The sequence below is a fragment of the Aotus nancymaae genome, unplaced genomic scaffold (assembly GCF_030222135.1).
Source record: "Aotus nancymaae isolate 86718 unplaced genomic scaffold, 86718_ANA_hifiasm-v0.15.2.pri h1tg000059l, whole genome shotgun sequence".
Taxonomy (NCBI): Eukaryota; Metazoa; Chordata; class Mammalia; order Primates; family Aotidae; genus Aotus; species Aotus nancymaae.
Window position 1 is genome coordinate 63,563,305 of NW_026988473.1, and position 25,938 is coordinate 63,589,242.

A 25,938-nucleotide genomic window follows, 5' to 3' on the forward strand; every position below is an offset into this window, starting at 1 on the left:
ATCATGTTGTCTGCTAACAGGAATAGTTTGATTTCCTCTTTTTCTATTTAGATGCTCTTTCTTTCTTTCTCTTGCCTGATTGCTGTGGCCAGGACTTCCAATACTATGTTGACTAGGAGTGTTGAAAGAGGGCATCCTTGCCTCCTGCCAGTTTTCAAGGGAAATGCTTGCAGCTTTTCCTCATTTAGTATGATGTTGGCTGTGGGTTTGTCATAGATGGCTCACATTATTTTGAGGTCTGTTCCTTCAATGCCTAGTTTGTTAAGAGTTTTTAACATAGAGGGAGGGGGCGACGTTGAGATGGGGGCGGCGGCGGCGGAAGCGGATCGCACTCTCTTTGTGGGCAACCTTGAAACGAAAGTCACCGTGGAGCTCCTTTTCGAGCTTTTCCACCAGGCTGGGCCAGTAATAAATGTGAAAATTCCAAAAGATAAGGATGGCAAACCAAAGCAGTTTGCATTTGTGAATTTCAAACATGAAGTATCTGTTCCTTATGCAATGAATCTACTTAATGGAATCAAACTTTATGGAAGGCCTATCAAAATTCAATTTAGATCAGGAAGTAGTCATGCATCGCAAGATGTCAGTTTGTCATATCCCCAGCATCATGTTGGAAATTCAAGCCCTACCTCCACATCTCCTAGCAGCAGGTACGAAAGAACTATGGATAACATGACTTCATCAGCACAGATAATTCAGAGATCTTTCTCTTCTCCAGAAAATTTTCAGAGACAGGCAGTGATGAACAGTGCTTTGAGACAAATGTCATATGGTGGAAAATTTGCTTCTCCACCTCTGGATCAATCAGGATTTTCACCATCACACAGTCATAGTTTTAACCAGTCTTCAAGCTCCCAGTGGCGCCAAGATACCCCATCCTCACAGCGTAAAGTCAGAATGAATTCTCATCCCTACCTAACAGATAGACATTATAGCCGGGAACAGCGTTACACTGATCATGGGTCTGACCATCATTACAGGGGAGGCAGAGATGATTTTTTCTATGAAGATAGGAATCATGATGGCTGGAGCCATGACTATGATAACAGAAGAGACAGTAGTAGAGATGGAAAATGGCGCTCATCTCGAAACTAACACGTGTTAAAAGGACACTGTTTTTATAGGGTCATTTTAGGCCTTTGACTAAGTTGATAAGGAAATAGTTTGTTGAAAAACTGTACAGAGCAGCTTTACAAGTTGTCACATTTCTTTATACATTTTTTAAAGCTACAATTTCATACAAAATGAATTGTGGTTTTATTACAGTAATAACCTTTCACCTCAGGGTTTTATGAAGAGGAAAAGGTTTTATGCAAAAAAAAAAAAAAGTGCTACAATTCCTAATCATTTTAGACACTTTAGGAGGGGGCAAAGTTGTATGATAAAGCAGATATTTTAATTATTCGTTGTCTTTTTATATTGCAAGAAATTTCTTGCTAGTGAATCAGATTTTGGTGTACATAATAGAAAACATCCAAGTTGGCAGTCTAAAATGGCTACCAGTATTTTGTTAATAAATTCAAAAAGATAAAAAAAAAAAAAAGAGTTTTTAACATAAAGGGATGTTAAATTTTATCAAAAGCCATTTCTGCATTTATTGAGAAGATCTTTGTGTCTTTAGTTCTGTTTATGTGATGAATCACATTTATTGATTTGCACATGTTGCACAACCCTGGATACAGTGATAAAATGTATTTGGTCATGGTGGATTAGCTTTTTGATGTACTATGGGATTTGGTTTGCTATTTTGTTGAAGATTTTTGCATCAAAGTTCCTCAAGGATATTGGCCTAAAGTTTATTTTTGTTGTTGTTATTGTTGTTGGGTCTCTGCCAGGTTTTGGTATCAGGATGGTGCTGGCCTCATGCAATAAGTTGTTTAGGAGTTCTACCTCCTCCAATTTTTTGGAATAGTTTCAGTAGAAATAGTACCAGTTCTTTTCTAGACATCTGGTAGATTTCAGCTTGAATCCTTCTGGTTCTTGTATTTTTTTTTTTTTTTTTGGCTAGAAGGATCTTTAATACTGATACAATTTTGGAATTCATTATTGGTCTGTTCAGGGATTTAATCTCTTCTTCATTCAATCTTGAGAGGTTTTATTTTACTAGGACTTTATCAATGTCTTCTAGGTTTTCTAGTTTATGTGCATAGAGGTATTTATAATAGTCTCTGAGAGTTTTTGTATTCTGTGGGGTCAGTGATAATGTCTCCTTTGTCATTTCTAATTGTGCTTATTTGGGTTTTCTCACTGTCTTTTCTTATTAGTCTAGCTAGCAGTTTATCTATCTTATTAATTCTTTCAAAAAACTAACTCCTGAATTCATTGATCTTTTGTATGGGTTTCTTGATCTCCATTTTCTTCAGTTCAGCTTCGATTTAGGTTATTTCTTGTGTTCTGCTAGCTTTTGGTTTAGTTAGCTCTTGTTTCTCTAGCTCTTCTCATTGTGATGTTGTTAATTTGAAATTTTTCTGACTTTTTGGTGTGAAATTGACAAGCTGATTCTAAAACTTACATGGAATGCAAGGATATCCAAAGAAATCTTGAAAGAACAAAGTTACATAGCAAATGCTACCTCATTTAAAAATTTACTGTAAATCTATAGTATTCAAGATAGTGTGATACTATATAATGATCCAAGAACTAGATCAATGGTACAGAATAAAAAACTAGGAATAGACCCTCATTTATACAGTCATTTCTTAAGATAACAAATCAAACCAGTAAAAAAACATTTTTTCCAATATGTGGTTATCATGGTAAAATATGTATAAACAATTACTGACTTAACCACTTAAAATTGACTAATGGCATTACATATATTTATATTGATGGACAACCACCACTGCCATCTTTCTCCGTAACTCTTCATTGTATAAACTAAATTCTGTATACATTAAATCATAACTCCCATCCCCTCCCCTAGGCCTTGGCAACCACTGTTCTACTTTCTGTCGCTATGATTTTGATTATTCGAAGTTCTTCATATCAGTGGTGTCATATAGTATTTGTCATTTTGTGACATTTTACATGGTGTAATGTCATCAAGATTCATCTATGTTGTATCATACATCAGAATTTCATTTCTTTTCAAATAAAGCTGAATAACATTTCATTATATATATATACCACATTTTAATTATCCATTCTTCTGTCTTTGGACAATGTGCTGCTTCCATATTTTAACTATTATAATAGTGCTGATAATAAACATGGTGTACAAATATTTCTCTGAGACCCAGATTTTAACTGAGTATATACTCAGAAGTTGAATTTTGGATTATACAGTAATTCTATTTTGAATTAAAAAAAAAAACTTCCATAATGTTTACCACAGGGGTGTGACCATTTTATATTCCCAATAGTGAACAAGGTTCCGATTCTCCCACATCCTCCCCAGTAGTTGTTATTTTCAGGGATTTTTTTTTTTTTTTTTGCTAGTAGCCAAAAAAAAAAAAAGTTATTTTTAACAAATATGCCACAACTCAGTATCTGTACCAAAACAAAACAAAAAATTATGACAATCAATCTGTACTTCTTCCAATACATAAAATTAATTTGAATAAAGCATTTAACTCTCTCAGTAGTCTTGTTCACTCCCACTAGAGAAGCTGAGAGCCCCTGCAAAACTGTACTATGTAAATGGTAAAGTCAGACTTTGAAGCCAAATCTGTCTTTGACTCCTGTGCTGTTTCTTGTCTTTTGTTTCATCCCTGAGTTCTATCTCATCATCTTTTTCATCACTGAACCACCAGGGGCCAGCAGCACCTTCAACCCTGTAAATATTGGTCGAACAGATGATTGAATGGCTTCTAGAGCTCCCTGCTGCCTGAACACAATCCTCTCCACAAAGTGCAGCACACCCCCAGTAATTAATCCGTGGTATCCTTCTCTGTAGGGAGCTTGGTTTTAAAGTCTTACGCTTAGACGGCATAACCAAATTATGAGAGCGCGAAAAAAGAAGATCATTAAAAGTCTGCACACTGAAATAAGGGCCATTTATACCTAAAGAGCTAGTGACATATGAATTAAGAATAAAATTTTAAAAATTAGGTTCAAAATCAATATAATAATTCCTCTGATTCCATTTAGAGACTATTTAAAATATTCCATTTGCTTATCTTTAAAATTAAGAGGCAAAGAGGGGGGTCATCAACTTCTATCTAAAGTGCAGTACACTTATTGATGAGAGAGGGCCTGAAGGAGGCTGGGCAGTACTGGAAGACAAAATGGGGGGTAGGAAATGTGAAAGGAAGACTGGGGAAAGAGAAAGCAAATGCAGAGGGCAAGACAGTAAGGGAACATTCTCCTCGTTACACAACGCACAGAACCTGCCACCCTTTGAAGTATCTAGATAGAAGGATTCTGTCCCGGAAAGTCTTGCCTTCCCTTAGGTTGGGATTTTTAATGCTCCCAAGGTGATCCAGTTCCCAAGACTATGATGTTCTGCTTTTAAACTAGCCTCAGGATAGAGAAAGGCCTTTGTTGCATAGCACAGAGCCTCTGAGCTCTCAAAATAACATTGCCAACCACTGAGAAAAAACCCAAAGGAATACAATAGAATGAAAAATAGAGGCACCCAAATCACTGTGATATTCATTAAAAACAGATTTCTGACCCTACAAGAGTTAAGCTTGAGCCCCACAGGGCTGGTGCACAACCAAAGACTCCCTGCCCAGCTTCCTCCCCGCGCAGTTTAAGGCCTGCCTCCTTACTGCTTCTATTACCTTATTTCTTGCCAGTAGGTCTGTCTGCAAGAGTCCTTGTCACCTCTCTAAGGTCCCCTAAACCTTTCCTTCAGTTTCTTTGGGTAACTTATACTCAGTTTTTTTCCTCATTTTCCACCATGAGGAAAATGATACTTCCACAGTCTTCAGCTGCTTCTGTTGATGAACATAAGGACTTCAGAGTCACTTGCTCAGCTGAAAACATTTTATGATTTGGTTTGTGATTCTTATCCATTCATGGAATTTATCAACCAAATCAGGACACTTTTAGAGCTGAACAGAGCCCTGTTGATAATTACATGGAAACAAGAGTCATACATGGACTGTCCTGGGCTAAATGTATGGTCATCCCAGTGATAGACTTAAAGTAAAGAGATACTACCATCCTAAGCCATCATATTATACCTTGTAATAAAAATTATCACACAAACAGTAACAATTCTGTTTCCTTTCAGGAAGATAAACAGGAAGTGAGGCATACAGTACAACTATTCAGGAGAGTGAGAGGGAGAGAGGAAAATAAAGAGGATAAAGATGAGAACAAAAGAGAGGAAGAGACTTAGGTGCTATCTCCGTAGGTACTAGAGTGAATGCTGATAGCTTAGGTCAATTCTTATGTTTATACAGGAGATACTTGTCCTTTGAAATGTTAAAGCTTTATTTCCTTAATTCTAAGAGAAACACCTTTCCACATTTAAGTTATTCTGAAATTGAAAAGTACATTATAAGCGATGTCAGAAAGAACTCTTTAGCTCCTAACAAGAGGAATAATTTGTAACAGAGTTGTTATTGCCTATACATGTATGAACTTGACAATGCACAGAAGGTAGAGCTGTTCACACTAACAGCTGAGTTGATATATTTACATTGGTAGCACCATATGTGGTTACATTTTACATTGAATCTAGAGTTATAATAATTGCTCAAAATGTCCTCAGCAAGACTGTACTGTGATGTCATACTACAGTAAAAAGTTAATGCCTGCAGAGGACACCTGCAGATTCCAAGCAGTGCAATTAAAGGCATTGGAAACCACCAAGTTCTTTCAAGTGGTTCACAGAATTTTCAAGTCTAGTAAAGGTAGACGTGGACAGGCGATGTTTCAAGAACTACAGCTTAGGCATGTATAACTAGTAGAAGGTTAGGGTGACTTTCAACAGAAATTTGTTAACTGCTAGAGATAAATAGTTTAATTAAAGGAATAACAAAAAAGGACCATGAGTTTGACCATATAGCTAATCTAGATCAAATTGTGGTCTTCTTCATTTGCCTTGAAATTGCACTGCCAGCTGAAAAGGTGTTGAAGAGGACAGGACATGAAAATTAGGCTCACCCCCTGATGCAGTGCATAACTGCAGGCTGCTAAAAGGGATTCTGAAGAATTCTAAGTGTTAAGAAGGATTACATTCAACTTTTGATCATGACCCTTAAAATAAATGGCATGTATACGGGTAAATTTATGTTGGAGAGCAAGGTTTTGTTTAATTTTCACATTTCACCCTCTTATCTGCCAATGACTGCCTGCCCATTATTGAATTAATAGTCTGTTTCATAATGGACTCTGTCTTAAAGTTAAGGAAGTAGAATACTTGTCAGCCCAACAACTGCCTTAATCTTCATCTTTAGAGGCTCCACCATCAAATGAATAACCCAATTTACCCACCCTGATGGACAAAGGCAATAACTAAAATACTATAATTTCCAGAACTAAACCAGAAAACCAGATTTCTGATTTAAATTGGTTAAACTGACAAAGAATCAGGTTTAGCCCTAAGGAGAAAGATTTAAGTTCCTGATATTATTATACATTTTAATACAGATACTAGTAGCTCAATTCCTGAATTAAGAAAAACATAGAATGTGATAGTGATACCACTAAAGGATAATATAAAATTATTTAATTTTGATAGCATTCATGTCATATCAATACAGAAATATAAAAAATTAACCAGATATGAATTATGAAGTGGCTATTAGAATATTTAACATTAAAGGTGAATATCAGATGAGAAAATGTTTTTTTTAAATCCAGAATTGGATACTTTAGTCTCAATGTAAAATGAAACACTCATTGACTGTGCTTCTTAGATTACTTCTTTTAGATTTTAAGTGTCTCACTTTGGAAAGCTGGAATTTACTAGACCACTCAAAAGCTGAGGAAAAAAGAGCAAAACATATCGGCTAAAAGGGTAATCACTTGTGTGCTGAGAACACTATTCTATTTTTAATACAGTATTTGCAGAAATATTTTTGTTCAGATTACAGACAAATCATTCTATCTCACTTAACAAAAAGTAAAAACTGATTTCAAATGAGGAAGTGAAATGTCGTTTCCCTGTTACATACATAACTGTCCTGGCCACTTATTTGCTGCTTTGTTCTATATTAATGTTTGCAATTGAACCAGATTCAACAGTATGGTAAGGGTGTAAATAGTTTCCTGCAGGTGTGCTGCGGAACACAACTGAAATATTCCCCGTAACTTATTTCAGGTGGCATTTTGGGATTTTAAGATGTGCACAATATGTTTCTCAAAGGTAACTGAAATTCTGATTTTGTTTTTTATGCTGTTAAAAAATGAAGAGGATTTGAGGTACCAATGTTTTCAACAATGTGCCGACAACCCAAAAGTGATTACGTTGTATTTGGATGGGAGAAATAGAAATGGAATTGGCTTAGAACCAAAAATAAAAATAGTTAAGAATTTGTGATATGTGCTGATGGGAATGTGGGAAGGGATGGAGCGATATGTGGAGAGGTTGCTGGAGGACATATATAGACTTTATGTTCTCAAGCAAAAATCACAAGTTTTGTTACTCCAAATGTAGCAGTGGGAACAATAGGATAGAAAATCATGGCTGCCTCAGAAAAATCCAAAAATTGTCCTTCCAAGAATGTATAAAGAGGTAGCAAAACATTGACAAAGGTGGTAACTATAAATAAGAAACCAATTATTGTAGAGTAAATTATATTTTTCAGGCTTGTTTCTGTTTTCCCCAAATTATTGCTAGTAGTCCAGGCAAAATGTGTGGATATGAAAAAAAATATGTTATGTTAACTGTGCCTTCTGAGTACATTTATTATTTCCAATCTGCATTTATGCATCCAGAAATATGCTGTGTTAAAAGCAAGAAACAATTCAGTCTCCAGAATCAACTCTTTTCTTTATAGAAACAAAAGACAAGCTTCTTATCACACACCTCTAGGTATTGTGCCTCCCAATAAACAAAACTCCAAATCAACCCTTCCCTTACACCAGAAAGAACAATATCCCCTTCAAAAACAACAAAACATACTCTGAAGAAGAGACTAGAATAGATAACACGTCTGGAAATATATTCCGTTCTTCCACTAGAATGCAGCTTATGTGAAGGTCAGAAATCTTTTCAGAAAGTTTTGAAGTATCTTATTTTAATGTCTGCCCTTTGATTTATTTTCCAATCTGGGGCAAGCTTTTCATCTCGTCATCAACATTTCAAATAACATTTCAAACCAAAGGAGTTCCAGTAGCAAAATTTCATTATTGAACATCAGGTATATTTGCAATGTGAATAAATGATCAGTTTTTGAACAAGACGAAGAAGTGATTTTTTTTCAGATATTTTTGTCACTTTGTAACGGGATTCCTTTAAACATAAAAGCTTTCTAGGGGATTTAAATTTTATATATGCTTCACGAACATTTGGTTTATACACAACGCTTTCACAATGCAATGGTGGCCCAAGGGACATATACCTCTAAAAGTATATCTTATTACTAAATATTTAGAGTAATATACTAGGTACAGGTGTAGGGAGAACACTGAAGACTTTGGGATAGATTTGAGAATCATGAATAAAAATCATCCAAGAATAAGGAAAATTAACTGAAGGGTCATGACAAAAGGTGACAAATGAGAAGTGAAAAACCATGTAACTCACCAATATAACCAATGCTTGTCACCAGGGACCCATGACAAATCCAAGCTCCACTGAACACTGATCTACAAAGAGAAGGAAGAAAAGAGTTATCACTTTTGTGGAAATGAAAACATTTGTGTGCAAGGAGTACAGTTTGGACACTTTCTGATAGAATCACATTTCAAGGCAGGCTTGGGTATAGGGTATAGAGAGAAAGAGTGTGTATTCAAACTGCCTTGCTTTTACTGCTGCAGCTACAGCTTCATACATATATTATACAGGTATCCTTTCTGGTGAGCTGAGGCCAATGCTAGCCCTCAGCAAAATGTAACTAACAAAAGTTTAATGAGAACCCTCTATTGGAATATTAAATACCTTTTTTTTTTTTTTTTTTTTTTGCTGTTCTTTCTAAAAAGCACATCTCATCAAATTACTTCTTTGCTTGAAAAGACTTCCCACTTTGAGGGTCAAGGCAAGACATCTTAACAGAATTTATAATGCTCTTCAGGTCCTGATCCCAGCTTCCTTTCCTTCCCAACTTGCTGTCTCCATCCAGACATAATAATTCGTTTGCATCTCTAGAAATTCACACATTTGCCATCGCCCATAGGCCTTTGAATATGAGGATCCCTCTGCCTAGAAAAACATGCCTCCCCTGTTCTCACAAAAATCTCTTGCCTGCCTGACTTTGTTAACGCTCAGGATTCAGGCAGTTATTGCCTCCTCTAGAAAGCTCCTTTGGCAACCGAAGGCTCACTCAGGTGCACACCCACCAGACTCTTGCAGCATCTAATTTCTAACTTTACCTAGCATTTAGAAGTTTAGGTTGTGACAGTTTACAAAATGGTGTCATGTTATTGTTTGATATTTTTATAATATTTTATTTATTATTTTAATTTTCAGTACCTAGTAGAGTTTCTGACATATAATAGACGCTCAGTAAATGTCTGATGCATAACTGTATGGATTGAGTGAATCAGCATATGACAGAACAAGTGAATAATTTAGTCACGATCAAGCATTTTTATGTCAGGGACCTAGCTAAATTCATTACAAATATTTGCTCTGCATTCTTTTGCCCAGAGTCTGTCTTCCTATGATGTAAATTGCTTGTCTTAATTCTCTAAACCCATTCCATTCTCAAGATCATTTATTCTTCAGTCTTCTAGCTTGGGTTTCTGGTGTCTAATGACCGAAAGTTAGTTTGCTGGACAAGACCCGAAAGAAATCATTATATAAGTGCAAGAAGGTTATAGAACACCAAGTAGATTTAACCCAAAGAAGACTATCTCAAACTAATTAACAGTCAAACTTCAAAAGGTCAATGATCAAAAAAGAATACTAAAAGACACAAGAGAAAAGAAACAAATAATACACAATGGAGCTGTAATATGTCTGGCAGCAGACTTTTCAGTGGACACCTTACAGACCAGGAGAGACTGACGTGGCATATTTAAAGTGCTGAAGAAAAAAGAGAACCTTTATTTTAGAAAAGTATATGCAGAAAAGATATCCTTTAAACATGAAGGAGAAATAAAGACTTTCCCAGGCAAACAAAAGCTGAGGAATTTTATTAACACCAGAACTGTCCTACAAGAAATACTAAAGAGATTTCTTCAATTTGAAAGAAAAGAATGTCGATGAATAACAAGAAACCATCTGAAGGTACAAAAAGCACTGGTAATAGTAAGTCCACAGAAAAATAGAGAACAGGTGATATGGTCTGGCTTTGTGTCCCCACCAAATATCATCTTGAATTGCACTCCCATAATTTCCACGTGTTGTGGGATGGACCCAGTAAGAGATCATTTGAATCATGGGGAGGTTTCCCCCATACAGTTCTCATGGCAGTGAATAAGTCTCTTGAGATCTGATGGTTTTATCAGGGGTTTCCTCTTTTGCATCTAGCTCATTTTTTCTTGCTGCCGCCATGTCAAAAGTGCCTCTTACCTCCCGCCATGATTCTGAGGCCTCCCCAGACATGTGGAACAGTAAGTCCAATTAAACCTCTTTTTCTTCCCAGTCTTGGGTATGTCTTTATCAGCAGCATTAAAATGAACTAATATACTATTATAACACTTCAATTGTGGCATGTAAACTATTCAGATCTTGAGAAGAAAGACTAAAAGAGAAACCAATAAAAAATAACTACAACTTTTCAAGACAAACCCAATACAATAAAATATAAATAGAAACAACAGAAAGCTAAAAATCAGGGAGACAAAGAGTTTCTATTAGTTTTCTCTTTGCTTGTTTGTTAGTTTGTTTATGCGATCAGTGTTAAGTTGTCACAGTTTAAAATAATAGGTTATAAGACAGTATTTAAAAGCCTTATGGTAACCTCAAATCAAAACCATACCATAGATATGCCAAATACAAGAAGCAAGAAACTAAATCGTATCACCAGAGAAAATTGCCTTCACTAAAAGGCAGACAGGAATGAAAGAAAGAAGAAAGAGAAGACCACAAAACAACTAAAAATAAATAACAAAATGGCAGGACAAAGTCTTTACTTATCAGTACTAACACTGAATATAAATAGACTAAACTCTCCAATCAAAAGACAGAGTCCAAAAACAACAAAAGAGGCACAGAGTGGTGAACGGACAGAAAAACAAACCCAGTGATCTGTTGCCTATGGGAAGTATACTTCACCTATAAAGACAGAGACTGAAAATAAAGGGATGGAAAAAGAAAAAGATATTCCATGCAAATAGACACCAAGAAAAAACAGCAGAAGCTATACTTTTTGTTGTTGTTGTTTTGAGATGGAGTCTTGCCCTGTTGCCCAGGCTGGAGTGCAGAGGTGGGATCTCAGCTCACTGCAACCTCTGCCTCCTAGGTTCCAATGATTCTCCTGCCTCAGCCTCCTGAGTCACTAGGATTACAGGCACGTCCTACCATGCCCACCTAATTTTTGTGTTTTTAGTAGAAATGGGTTTCACCATGTTGACCAGGTGGATCTTGAACTCCTGACCTCAGTTGATCCATCCGCCTCAGCCTCCCAAAGTGCTGGGATTACAGGTGTGAGCCACTGCACCTGGCCAGCAACTCTATTTATATTAGACAAAATAGATTTCAAGACAAAAACAAGAGAAGGTGAAAAAGGTCAAATCAGCAAGAGGATATAACAACTGTAAATATATATGTACTCAACACTTGTGAACCAAGATATATAAAGTAAATATTAGAGCCAAAGAGAGAGACAGACCTCGATAAAGTAATAGCTAGAGACATCAATATCCAATTTTTGAATTGGATAAATCATTCAGACAGAAAGTCAATAAACAAACATCAGACTTAATCTTCACTACATCCTAAATGGAAGTGATAGATATATTTACAGAGCATTTCATCCGATGACTCTAGAATACACATTGTTCTCAGCACATGGATCATTCTCAAGGATAGACCATATGTTAGGCTACAAAACTAGCAATAAAAGTTCAAAATAATTGAAAGTATATCAAGTACCTTCTCTGGCCACAATGAAATATAACTAGAAATCAGTAACAAGAGGAATTCTGGAAACATACAAACACATGGAAATTAAACAATATGCTCCTGAATGATAGTTGGTCATTGAAAAAATTAAGAAGGAAATTTAAAAAATAGCTTTAAACAAATGATAATGAAAATAGAATATACCACAAACTATGGGATACAGTGAAAGCAGTATTGACAGGCAAGTTTATAGCTATAAGCACCTACATCAAAACAGTAGAAAAACTTCAAATAAACAACCTAATGACATATCTTGAAGAGTTAGAGAAGCAAGAGCAAACCAAACCCAAAATTAGTAGCAGAAAAGAAATAATAAATATCTGAGCAGAAATATTCTCTGATTTCATTACTCTGGTAACAAAACCAGACAAAGACACATCAAAAAACAAATGAACAAAACTACAGGCCAATATCATTGATTAACAGTAATACAAAAATCCTCAACAAAATATTAGCAAACTGAATTCAACAACATTTTTATTAGGTCAGTGCGAAAGCCATTGCCATTTTAATGGCAAAGCTGCAATTACTTTTGCACTGACCTAATAAAAATCATTCATTATATCAAGTGGGATTTATCCCAGGGATACAGATATTCAAGTATGGTTCAACATATGCAAATCAATCAATGTGATAGGTCAATCAATGTCTTATGTCATATCAATAGAATGAAGAATAGAAACCATATGAACACTTCAATTGATGCTGAAAAGGCACTGGATAAAATTCAACATCTCTTCATGATAAAAATCCCCAAAATAAAATGAGTATAGAAAGAACATATCTAAACACAATAGGAGCCATATATGACAGACCCACAGCTGGTTATACTAAATGGGGAAAAACTGAAAGCCTTTCCCTTAAGATCTGGAACATGACAATGATGCCCACTTTTACTATTGTTATGCAATATGGTACTAGAAATCCTAGCTGGAGAAATCAGACAACAATAAATAAATAAAGGATACTGACATTGGAAAGGAAGAAGTCAAATTATCCTTGTTTGTAGGTGATATGATCTGATATTTGGAAAAATCTAAGGACTTCACAAAAACTATTAGAAATGATAAATAAATTTAGTAATATTACAGAACACAAAAGCAACATACAAAAATCAGTATCATTTCTATGTATCAACAGTGAACAATCTGAAAAAGAAATTAAGAGAGTAATCTGATTTACAAATTAAATAAAATATCTAGGAATAAGCTTAACCAAATAATTGAAATATTTCTACAATGAAAACTATAAAACATTGATGTAAGAAATGAAGAGGACACAAAAAAGGAAAGATATTCCATGCTCATAGATTGGAATAATATTATTAAAAATATCCATTCTACTCAAAGCAATCTACAGAGTCAGTACAATTCCTATCAAAATACCAATTACATTCTTCATTCTTCACTGGAGTAGAAAAAACAATCCAAAAATTTTCACAGAACTACAGAAGAGTCAGAATAGCCAAAGCTATCCTAAGCAAAAAGAACAAAACTGGAGGAACCACATTACCTGACTTCAAATTACACTACAAGCTATAATAACCAAAACAGCATAGTATTGACATGAAACATATTTCATGGTCCACCATGAAATACTTACACAGTCCACCATGGATAAACGGTTAGGTTAATTTCATGTCTTTGCTATTGTGAATAGTGCTGCAATGAATATACATGTGCATGTGTCTTTATAATAGAATGATTCATATTCCTTTGGGTATATACCCAGTAATGGGATTGCAGGGTCTCATGTTCTGGTTTCAGGTTTTTGAGGAATAGCCATGCTGTTTTTCACAAAGGTTGAACTAATTTACACGTCCACCAATAGTGTAAACAACCTCGCCACAACCTCACCAGCACCTGCTTTTTTTCCCCTTTATATAGTAGCCATTCTGATTGGTGTGAGATGATATTTCATGGTGGTTTTGATTTGCATTTCTCTAATGATCAGTGATGTTGAGCTTCTCTTCTTATGTTTGTTGGCTGCATATATGTCTTCTTTGGGAAAGTGTCTGTTCATGTCCTTTGCCCACTTTTTTATGGGGTTCTTTCTTGTAAATTTAAGTTGGTTATAGATAGTATTTTGATCTCTAAAGTTGCTGACCTTGGGATGTTTTCTTTCTTCTTCTTCTTCTTTTATCCTCTCTGGTGACCTGAAGGGTTTAATTGTGGTATAGGGTGGATTCAGATGACTGGCTTCATTTCTGGAAGATTTTAGGGGGCCAATGCTCACCTCCTAATTCCTGGACTGTGTGGTCTGAGGAACTTGTTTCATGCCTGAACTTTGTCTTCTTGGCCGAGGTGCTCCCCGACCCCTGGTCACTATTCTTCAATGGGTGGTGTCAGCCAAAGTGTTTCATGGTGTAGTGGCAGTGGGATCCATCCTCATTTGCATGTGTGAGCAGCAGCAACAGTGGAAGCATGGTGAGGTGCATGCTCCCTGGCTGCTGCAGGGTACTAGCAGGTGCTGGCATGCCTGCTTCTGTGTGGGTTCACCACAGTGGCAGAGCCAGCTTGCAGGGTCAGGAGGCCCCTGCTGGCAACTGTGCATGTGGTTGTGCTGGTGGTGGTGTTAGCACAGGGGCGGGGCACTATTGGGCAGAGATCTGGGTGTGCTCTCTTTGTGCCTCAGGCTGGGATGGTTGCTCAGGGTGGGGGAGGACCCGCTGTTTTCTGTACCTTGTTTCACTCCCTTAGCAGTGTTGATACAAGGACAGAGTGCTAACATGGCTGTGGCTGGCTGGCTCCTTGCCCACCAAGGCTCTGACTGCAGTGGAGGTCTAGTGGGGAGTCGGGGCAAAGTGCAGTCCCACAATAGTGGCAGGGCAGGGTGCATGCACACATGCTCATTGGCTGGGTGAGAAAGGTAAAACCTGTCCACACACACACACAAGAAGGAAAGGTGATGAGGATGGTTGCTGTGGGCCCCGGGGATGCTGCAGTGTGGGCGGGAGCAGGTGGGCTAGTATTTGACTGTGGGGGCTGCCCTGCTAGATCTTTCTGCCTGTCAGGTATGGTCCTCCCATGTGGGAGTTATGATGTAACCCCTAGGAGACCCAAAGCTGCCCTGCAAGCAGGTGCGGCAAGGCTGGCCCCCTGGAAGAGGACAGTGGACCAAAGGGTGCTCAAGTCGGACTGGCCCCATCTGATGGGCAAGACTGCCCTGCAGAGTTCAGGTCCATCAGTGTTCCTAGGGCTAATGTTTCCTATGGGAGCAAGTTGAGCCTAGGGGGATGGACCTTCCTGGCGGTGCTGTGCTACAGATGCTCTTCCACCAAACCCTCTGGGCTCCACGTCAGCTATGTGCTGCCCCTACCACTTCTCTAAGCAGCTCTCTGCATTAACTTGAGTGGCCATGGTGTCACTGAAGTTGAAGTTGCCACTTTCAGTTGACTATCTCCAGTTTCTCCAGTTTATTATTTCTGGTTCCAAGACCATCTTTTATGCCTCCTTTGAGTAAACTCCAGTTGATTCATGTTTCAAGTGTGGTTTGTTTCAAGGCAGAGTGGCACCATCTCTTCTCCTGCTGGGATTCCAGAGGCAGGTGGTGAGAGCAGGTTGCTCTTGGGCAGCTCAACTCACTCATTCCCTGGGAGTTGTTGGTGGCCAGGAATGGGTCCTGGAGCATAGCAGCCTCCTGTAGGTTCTCTGCTTCCTCCCTCTTAGCCCAGCTTCTCTGTCCTCCCTCCAACCACTCTCGGTGCCTTCCCTCTGATGATCTGTTAGGAGTGCACCAGTATCTTGGTCCCTCAGTGGCAGCTGTTCTACCTGGCTGCATCTAGTCAGCCATCCTGCCTTCTCCCTCTATAGCAATTTAAATCCCTGAGTTTTCTCCTCTTTCACTGAATATCTCCAAATTCCTCCAGTTTATTATTTCTGGTTCCAAGACCATTTTTTATGCCTTCTTTGAATAATCTCCATTTGATTCATGTTTCAAGTGTGGTTTGTTTCAAGGCAGAGTGGCATTATCATCTTCCTATTTTAGATACGGTGCTTCCATGGAAGCACATGAGATCAGTGTTACATTAGGGTTAATCGTCTTCCCATTGCGCATACTCCTTAATGTCTCCTCCTCCGTCTGACCACATGGTACAGCTCTAACCTGTGACTGCTTGTTGCCTTGTTCTCTTTGCCACACAAACTTAAATCCTTTATCTTTAAAAGCAAATAAAGTGCTTGATATTGGGCACTAGCTCTTTATTCTTCCTTCTGGTTGAAACTTTGCTGGCATTAGTTATCTAATGTTTTGTTTTCAATTATGCTAAATAATATTACTAGACCAGAAATATAGAAAATAGAAGAAAGAAAGGAAACAGGTCTGTTAGTCCTGAAGCAATTAGTATTAACATTTAGATACGTTTCTTTCAGCCTTAGTTCACATGTAAGTGTAAGGGAGTGTGGAGTGAGCATGGTACTGTATAAGTTCCAGGTTTTTACATAGTTTCCAAAATCATTATTTTATATGACCTTACCATATTCTCTCTGGAAAAGACAGTGAATTCACATGACCTTTGGTATGATGTTGGACATTTTGGTTATTTTCTTAATTCTTTTGTTTATAAACAATTGTTTATAAACAATGACACAAGGAGACTTTTTTCTCCACAAGTCATTCTCATAATTAGAACTACTTCTTAGATTTGCTTCCCAGAAATCTGTTTCTCCTAAACAGTTTAGGAGTAAAAGTTCTCAACTTTTTGGTTAAAAAATTGTAATATAATAGAGCATAAGCGTATTTTAGAGATCACTGACTCCAGTCCCTCATTTGTAGGACTGTCACTTGACTAAGAACAAATAACAACTTAACAAAAGAACTCACCTACCTGCCCCCTAACTAAAGGATGTGTTTATTTCTTCCCTTTTCTACCACCACACTCCGCAGAACTACTTATCTACATCTGTTTAACAAGGCACATAACTTCCTGGTGAGTACGGTGTATACTTTACAAATAGACACTGTGGTTAATAAAAAGTAAAACAATTCAGAGACCTCTAAGAAAGCAACAAATTATCCACTCAGGTGTATGTATATATATTGAAAATGTTTCCATCTCAGTGATCTAGATTGCTATAGGAAATAATGCGATGGGTGTGAATTTTTAGAACATGAAGATTTCTATATCTAAGGTAGCCTTTACTTATAGTTCATGGAATTGTTCACTGTTTCCCAGCCTTCCCATATGAGACAGGCTTTTCCTACATTGTTTAATATACATAGCTTCTTGTATTCGGTACAGGATTTGCCTCAACAGCCATAAAAAGACTCCTCCAATCACTGATACAACTTTCAAAATATCAGACACAAAATGCTTATCCAGTGCTCTCTTGGAGTAGGACAGGTGCTACGTGTCACTCTGGCAAAGAGTATCAATCCAGTGCCATCTCTAATATGTTAACATGGGAAATACTTCTTTCTCACCTTTTTCTTCATTCCTGCTCTTCTTTCCCACAAGTTAGGAGGTATGACGAACACTACTTTTCCCTTGAAGTTCACATAACATTTAACAAGCAGTTCTTTTATTTCACTGGGTGCCAACTACCATGTTGGACATAAGAACACAGCTATGGACAGAAGGACGCGGCACTGCTCTCATTCTACAACATTCTCACCGTGCCAAGTCCCTATAGTAGCTGCTGCAAATTGTCACTTTGGTCTTCAAGTCTCTGATTCTGAATTCATCACCCTTCCCATTATCAGAAGACTTCTCAGAAGATGGATAACTGAATTAGAAGAAAGTGGTGGACCTATTTCAGAGTCTAGTCAGTTTACAATGATCTCTCCTGGCCCCTGCTTCCATAGTATAGATCCGTGGCAGTCACTTTCAGCAACAATACTTTCTTTCTGGCTACAGTTGCTTAGACCAAGTGTTGCCATCACGTCCATTCAGAGTTCTTTCTCCATAACTATGGAAGTTAGAACAATGAAATTAGTATTTACTTACTTACTTATTTTTAGATGGCTAGATTTTCATATATACATTTGGGAGCTGGAAATAATCATGCTTTTTTCCATGTGGATCAGAGACTAAAGAAAGCCAGCTCTCAGAGGGAGAAGAAGAAAGTGGCCACGTAGAGGGAGGCAGGGATGAGTTGGAGGATGGAGAGAGTCCAGATAGTTTTCTCATCCTCATCTGCATTTCTGACCTTGTTTTCCATGAGATAATTTTTTTTCTCTCTTATAGTAAGTCCCACATTTTTTGCTTAACCTACCTCAGGCTGGTTCCTGTAACTTAAAATCGAGTGGCCTAACTAATATGCTGGGGGTGGGGAGGTGGGTAAAAAGGGAAGCTGCGCCACCTCAAGAAACCCAGGCGTAACGGCCCCACAAGAGGGCGGCCCCACTTCTCATGGGAAGTGCTGCTACATAGTAGTCATCAGGTGAAGAGAGTGTTCTTGATGCCAGTCAAAAGAAAAAGTGAAAGATAATCAAAATTCAGTGCTCTCGGAATTTCAAAGTTAGCTCAGAGGGTCTTTCTAATCAGATAGCAAGAGAAAGAGCCTTAGAGATATAATTTAAAGAAAAAGCACAAGTAAATGTTAGGTTTATGATCGAAGATTAAACGCTGGCTTTGCATTTGAAGTAATGAAACCAATAATTTTAGCAGAAAGAACAGAATTTGAACATAAAAATCATTTCTGTCTTATTAAAATGACAACCTAAAAAGTCAGGGTTTTTATTCCCACAATGCCTTGTAAGCCAATCCCAGAAAGACAGAGCACATGTTGAACAGCTAAAGACAACATCATGCAGACTCGTCCGTGTGACATTAGGGAAGTCATCAATTTCTACAGGCCTTAATTCATCTGAAAAACGGGGCAGTGTATACACAACTCAGAAGACTGTGGTGAGAATAAATGAGACAGTGTAAGTGGCATAGGAGCTGGTACAAAATCTGACAACACATTAGTTCTCTTTATCTTTGACTTCCGGTGATACATTTAGGTTTTTAGTCAAGCCAAAAGGCATTTGGAAAAAAGTTCAGTAAATATGGTCAGGATTAGAAATAGTGTTTAAAACAAGGTGAGATTTTTCTACCAAGTGCTTATTTAGCATGTACTGTTTCCACTGTTTGCTGAGTCTAATGACAAACTATAACGTAATGAGGCAGATTCTCTCTCTTTTTTTTTAGATGGAGTTCTGCTCTTGTTGCCTAGGCTGAAGTGCAATGGCGTGATCTTGGCTGACCGCAACCTCCGCCTCCTGGGTTCAAGTAATTCTCCTGCCTCAGCCTCCCGAGTAGCTGGGATTACAGGTATTTATCACCATGCCCGGCTAATTTTGTATTTTTAGTAGAGACTGGGTTTCTCCAAGTTGCCCAGGCTAGTCTCAAACTCCCAATCTCAAATGATCCACCCACCTTGGCCTTCCAAAGTGCTGGGATTACAGGTGTGAGCCACCACGCCCGGCCTAATGAGGCAGATTCTCAAGGATGATTCAGGTCATGATCCTAGAGTTGGTGCTCAAGCCCCAGTCCAGATGACTCTTAGAACCTGGCACACCGAGGATGATAAAGTCCTACATGGGGATAGGGACTCATGCCTATGGAGTTAAACAGTCACTCATATTCACTTCATACCTGCTACTGAGTATAAATTCTTATTTCTTAATCTTAATTGACACTGTACATGGACACATGATAGTGAGTAGAGCACAACTATTCTATACCAACTGGAAACAAGAAATTCTTCTTCCTATGCCATATGTCCTGAGATGGCTAAACAAATGAACAAACAAACAAACAAGCTCTCTCTCTTTTTTTTTTTTTTTTGAAACAGAGTCCAGCTCTGTCACCCAGGCTGGAGTGCAGTGGTGTGATTTCGGTTCACTACAACCTCCGCCTCTTGGGTTCAAGCGATTCTCCTGCCTCAGCTTCCCAAGTAGCTAGGATTACAGGCGTTCGCCACCACGCCCAGCTAATTTTTGTATTTTAGTAGAGAGAGGGTTTCACCATGTTGTCCAGGCAGGTCAGGTGATCCACCTGCCTCAGCCTCCCAAAGTGCTGGGATTATAGGTATGAGCCACTGGGCCCAGCCCAAAAAGCCCTCCTTCAGCACACAGTGTTGTAATTGTCTGGCTACTTGTCTGAGGGCCTACATAGGCTGACTGTAAACCTTGTAAGATAAGGAACTTTGTGTCTAATCTATTTTTGCCTGCTTAAACTCCCAATTCTGAGCAAACTGCTTAATATACAATAGGTGCTGTAGGAAAGAAGGAAAATGAAAGAAGGAAGAAATGAAGACAGGAAAGCAGGAAGGCAGGCAGAAAGAAAATCATCTATAAAATTGGGGTATGAATTGAATAATCTGTGAAGTTTTTCTATCATGAACACCCTAAAATTCTGTAAATCTATTTCTAGAATATGTATAGTGGCAAAGGACGTCCTAGACTTTTGCTCTGGCACACCTATTGAGACAGTGACACATGGCGGTCAGTGTTTTTTCTAACTCACCAGCTAAGAAACTAAACATTTTCCCCAGGGAGCTAAATTCACAGAGAAGCGCTAATAGTGAGTTGAAGCAGAAAATAGAAGGACTCAATCACAGAGGTCCAAGTCTACTATAGTAAGTGAATACATGTAGCCCCAGGGTGGGAGTCAAGGTCTGGGAGGAAAAAGGTCCTGGGTAACAAAATGCCCAGGGCAAAGGCACCGTCCTCCACCCACCTATCTACCCACAAAGGTAGGTGAGCACACTTCACTTGTTGGGCTGATTTAATTTTGTGGAGGATAGAAGAGAGATTGGTGATCGAGGTTCTAGGATACAACTTTGATGCTGATTCTCTGGAAAATATAATTCTCTGATTCATTTATTTACATACATTCAGCTCCTTATTCAGCCAGAGTTTACTGACTGGGAAAGCCAAGTTATACGAGAAGACATGGAAGAAACCACCAATCCAGTCTTAGAGAATTTAGGGAAGCAACATTAAATGTCAGGAGGCAACAGAGAGGATGAGAGAATTGATGAGTGTGAGCTGGCCAGCTGAAGAGCAGGAGAGAGGAAATTCCAGTTGCAAACATTTGGCCATTAGAAGGAACATGGCGTATTTGGAGAAACTACAAGGAATTCAGTATGGCTGTGGCATAAGCAAAGAAGGGAAAGGCTAGAGGTGAGGCTGGTGTCTGGAAGGGGCCAGGTCTTGACGTGCTTCACAAACCATCCTAATCAGTATGTACTTTTTCTGTAGGGCAGTAGAACCACTAAAGAAAGCCAGAAGACCAGTTAGATACATGGCTGCTGAAACAATTCAAGAGAAAGACGATGGTGAGCTGATCTACTATGATGGCTGTGGGGAACAGATAGAAGTGAGCAGATTAAGAGATAATTAGGAGGCAGGAATTTTCAATGGATCTTTGTTTTAAAGATACAGACCATAAGGTTCTCGTGCAGTTTGGATCCTTCCTTACAGGACTGGGTGTAAACTAACTACTTAACCAAAGAGTCAGCCTACATTGGTGCTAACGAGTCGTCATCACTTTTGAATGCTGGTCAGGGTCTGGTCTTTATGGTGTGATATGAGCCAAATACCACATGCAGCTTGGGGGATATTTTTTATTTTTTAGTGTGTCAGCACCCAAGGTCAGAGATTCCATCTGCTTCACCTCCATGAAGCTATAAAACCACAATGCAGCTAATGTAACACAATAGAGCAAAGAATGACCCCAATTTCCTCATTGGTCTGAAGGCCCTGAGGTCAGCTCTTCTCAGAGCTCCCAGGGATCAAGCTTTAACAGAGTGAGGGACCTCTGCACTTCGGTACCACCTCTGCCACATGCATGCCACAGTTAAATGTGCAATTTCAAGAGAAACAAAATTGAGTTCAGAAAGCGGTTGCTGAGGTTGCAGGTATTTGATCACGCTACCTGAGAACCTGTGGGTGGGCTAAAGGGTCATGGTAGCTAGGTATAGTCTTATATTCTAGTTCAGTCTATCTAATCTTGCAGCCCTAAGGATTCAGATTCCTGTCTTTGCCCCAGCTTCTCAAAGTGTAAGTAAATATATTATTTGTTTTGTTTATTGTCTATCCCCTCATCACTCCCAATAGACACAAGCACCATGTGGGGAGAGGTTTTTATTTCATTACTGTAGCCCCAATAACTGGAACAGAACAGGTGCTTAATTAACATTTTTTGAATAATTTAATTAGCTGAATAAACTTGGGGGAAATTACTTCCGGTCAGACTTTGGGTTTATTTATATTTCAAATGGGACTGATTGTGTATGTTTTACTCCACCTTCAGGACTCTTTCAAAGCTATAACGAAAAAAAATAAAAGCTCCGTAGCTGGATGTTCAGCTATCACCTTTTGTATTTCAGCTAGTTTATAGTGGCTTTCTATCTAGCTGGTCATTCATCCAGCCATCAGTTCATCCATTCACAGAACATCGCTTTAGTTTAGCATCTGCTATATACCTTTGTAGAACCTTTAACACCATTCCATACTGAGAGTATGCTAGATACCATATTCACCCTCTCTAATGTTTATGTCAATGCTGCAAAGTGATTGCTATATGTTCTTTTTTATAAATGAGAGAACTGAGGCTCAGCAAGTTCACACAGATGTAAAGTAGCAGGACATGAATTCACATTCCAGGTGTCTAGGTATGTTTCTTTTTTCTTTTTTTTTCTTTTTAAGATAGAGTCTTGCTCTGTCCCCTAAGCTGAAGGGCAGTGGCACAATCTCCACTCACTGTAATCTCCACCTCCCAGGTTCAAGAGATTCTCCTGCCTCAGCATCCCAAGTAGCTGGGACTACAGGTATCTACCACCACAGCCCGCTAATTTTTGTATTTTTAGTAGAATCAGGATTTCACGACGTTGGCCAGGCTGGTCTTGAACTCCTGGTGATCCACCCACCTCAGCCTCCCAAAGTGCTGGGATTACAGGCATGCGCCACTGTGCCCAGCTCAGGTGTGTCCAATTTGCTTTTGACTCCCAGCTCTTCCAGTTCCTACTTGTAGTTTTCTCACCTGCGAAATAGGCACTAAAATGTCTACCTCACAGGCCCCTCTCCTTGAGCCTGGCATAGACGCAGTAAATTTGGTGAGGCACTTAGATAACAGCTCATCCTTGCTGCTGTCACAGGTATTTCCACGGGGTTGTCCCATTATCCATCCTTGTGGCAAATCACACTCACTACCCTTTTTTGATTACCCTCATGTCATTCATCATTCATGGTCATTTTAGCAGGAAAACCGCATACGACATCTCTCACTCCTGCTCATTGCTAGCCTCCAGTGGTATGTAGGTGTCCTGTCTGCGTTTCCACAGCCTTCCCAGCTCTGTTCAGTCTCCTCTCCTGGGAAACTCTCACTCCCGAATACAGAGACAGGCACTCTCTGGGGAAGCTCCAGATGTCTCTTTATGGTTCCTCACTAGTCCCCTCCTACTCAATTCCCTCAAAAAACCTCTCCTCAAGAGTCATTTCCGGTGAACAAAATAAAACTTGGTGGTAGCAGTAAAAGTATTTCTCTATGTATTGTTTTGTACAAAGCTTAGAAAACAATAATAAATACTAAAAAGAATATAAATACTTCATTTCCCCCTACTAAATGTGGCATTTTGGGGTGGTTTCTTGCAATATTTGACATGAGAGCCTTGTTGAATTATGCAGAGTGGTATTTTGATAGAGTGAGAAGACACACATGGGCCCCAATCCAAACCCTAGCTCCTCTTCCATTTCTTTACATGTATTTGTTTGTTTGCTGCTGTGTCACTATGTCTTGACCACACAGTAACGTCACCTTGGAAACTGAGTTTCTCTTTATTTGCTTCTGTTTAATCATTGCAAAGAGAATGACATTTGAGCATTATAGTGACTATTCCCTTACTCAGGAAGAGTAGAGGATTAAGAAATGAGTTTCCAAATGCCTGCAGTGAGCTAGGCAGTGGGCTAGGTGCTGGACATATATTGCATATTATTAATTGTTCACAGTTCTTCAAGGCATCTGTTCCCATGTTGTAGATGTATAACCTGGAGCTCAGAAGTATAAGAAAATTTGTCCAGGTCATACATGTTTGAAACTGGAAATTGAACCCAAGTCTCTCTGACTCCAAAGCCACTACTTTCTCCACTCCACTCTCATACTTAGCACAGCTCAGTTTTACTTCTTCTCTACCATGTGTTATTTGTACATGTGTATGGCTTCGATGTCGTTTATTTTTTTCTTATGTTTTCATCATGACCTCTAGTGCCTAGTGCAATACAGATGCTTAGTATATGCTTCCTTGAAAACAACATGTGTGAACATGCTTTAATGATTAGCTATTAACTCCATGCACCAGACATGAGCACGAGAACCAGACTTATTCATCTCACATCTTTTCTGATGGCTTTTCTTGCGGCCATCCATGATTAGAACTGTCTGCAGATTTTGCCCTTGAAAGACGAAACTTTTTATTCCTTTAGTTAAAAGAGTATAATAAAAATCCCCAAACTAATAATGCTTTGATTTTTTTTGTTACTTGCCTTTTAAAAAACTCCTATTGCTTATATAAAAATGGAAAACTGTCTTTTTTATGGATTCAGATTACTTTTGTTAAAATACTTCCGTGCTGCCAAGTTTCAACCTGAAACCAATGTTCATATCCAAGTCACAAATAGGAATGGGAAATTTGTCTGGGTTCCTTTCCCCACTCTCCTTTTCACTGTCTCAATCTAAACTTTCCTCTATGTTCACTGTTAACAGAAGTGTTACTTCTGTTCATACTTGAAGACACTGAGATAAAAGTATTTCTTTCTTACTGTTGCATCTGGAAAGAGTTTGACTCTGCCTTTATTTATATGAATTTCAATGGAAGCCCAAGGAAAGAAAAATAAAGACAAGCCACACTGCGGTGTCCTCCTATGGAACAAGAGGTCTGCATGGTACCAGCAAGATCAATGGTACTGGTCACAAAGCAATGCTTTGGTGACTCAAAGCTCCCTTCTCAAAACAGAAATAATCCTCCAGAGACAGAAATATGGATTAGAGATAAAACAGCAACCTAAAAGAGAAAATCAAACTATCACATTAATGGGCAGAATTTTTTGACAGCAGAAACATAAAATTAACTTATCATGGTTTTCTTTTTATTCCATGTGGGGAGGGAACATGTCTGGGGAGTACCAGTTTCTTGAAGGGTGCTACTCCGTCCAACTTGGAAAGGTAATGGGGGAACTGTGGTGGGGTTCAAAGGAGGAAAATTGAGAAAGTGGTTCTGTTTCGACTTTAGGTTGTAAACTGAAGAGACATTAGATGTCCTTATTATTTCCTCCCCCTTGATATCTTACCCAGATTGCGTAGTACATGACATAGGGCCTGGGTCTGAAATTTTTTTGTTTTTGATGAGGGGTCTTTAGGCACATACAGGAACGAAGCATGGCTCCTGGAAGTGGCTGGAAAAGGTCGTATCTTGGATATTCCTTTTTTGGAGACTACAACTAACAACTTGATTTATTTGGCTCTTGATTTCTTTCTTTATAATAAATACATAGGTATTACTATTTTGTGACACATGGAGTCAGATGATGGATGTGAGATTGCTTTACTAAGCCTGTATTGTTCTGAAGTTAGATTGTTGGCGTTTATATCCCATTTCCATCATTTACTAGCTGTGTAGCCTTGGGCAAAATACTTAACCTCTCTGTGCCTTGGTTTCCTCAACTACTACAAATGGTTATAAAGTTGTGAGAATTAAACGAGTTAGTAAACACAAAGCACTTAGACGTCTGTTTGACATTCAGTAAACATGCAGTAATGTAGCTTTATCATTGTTTAAGTTTAGGCTACTTAAATAGTATAATCTAATCTAGTATTGCCAGTGAAC

At 38.5% G+C, this 25,938-nt stretch overlaps 2 protein-coding genes across 2 annotated transcripts in view; one reads left to right on the forward strand and one right to left on the reverse strand.

The window, feature by feature from the left end:
• TENM4 (teneurin transmembrane protein 4) overlaps positions 1 to 25,938 on the reverse strand; it is a 1,737,111-nt gene that overhangs the window by 1,099,249 nt on the left and 611,924 nt on the right. Inside the window, 1 exon segment of the mRNA XM_064365345.1 lies at positions 8,645 to 8,706. The gene's annotated coding sequence lies outside the window, so the exon portion shown is untranslated.
• Positions 289 to 1,525, forward strand: LOC105715550 (RNA-binding protein 7-like). The gene has a single exon (XM_012449971.3). The coding sequence runs from the start codon at positions 301 to 303 to the stop codon at positions 1,093 to 1,095; it is 795 nt and encodes a 264-aa protein (XP_012305394.2). The 5' UTR covers positions 289 to 300; the 3' UTR covers positions 1,096 to 1,525.

Bases quoted from the DNA above. Each gene is read 5' to 3' on its own strand.
- LOC105715550 (XM_012449971.3), top strand. From the start codon at position 301: ATGGGGGCGGCGGCGGCGGAAGCGGATCGCACTCTCTTTGTGGGCAAC.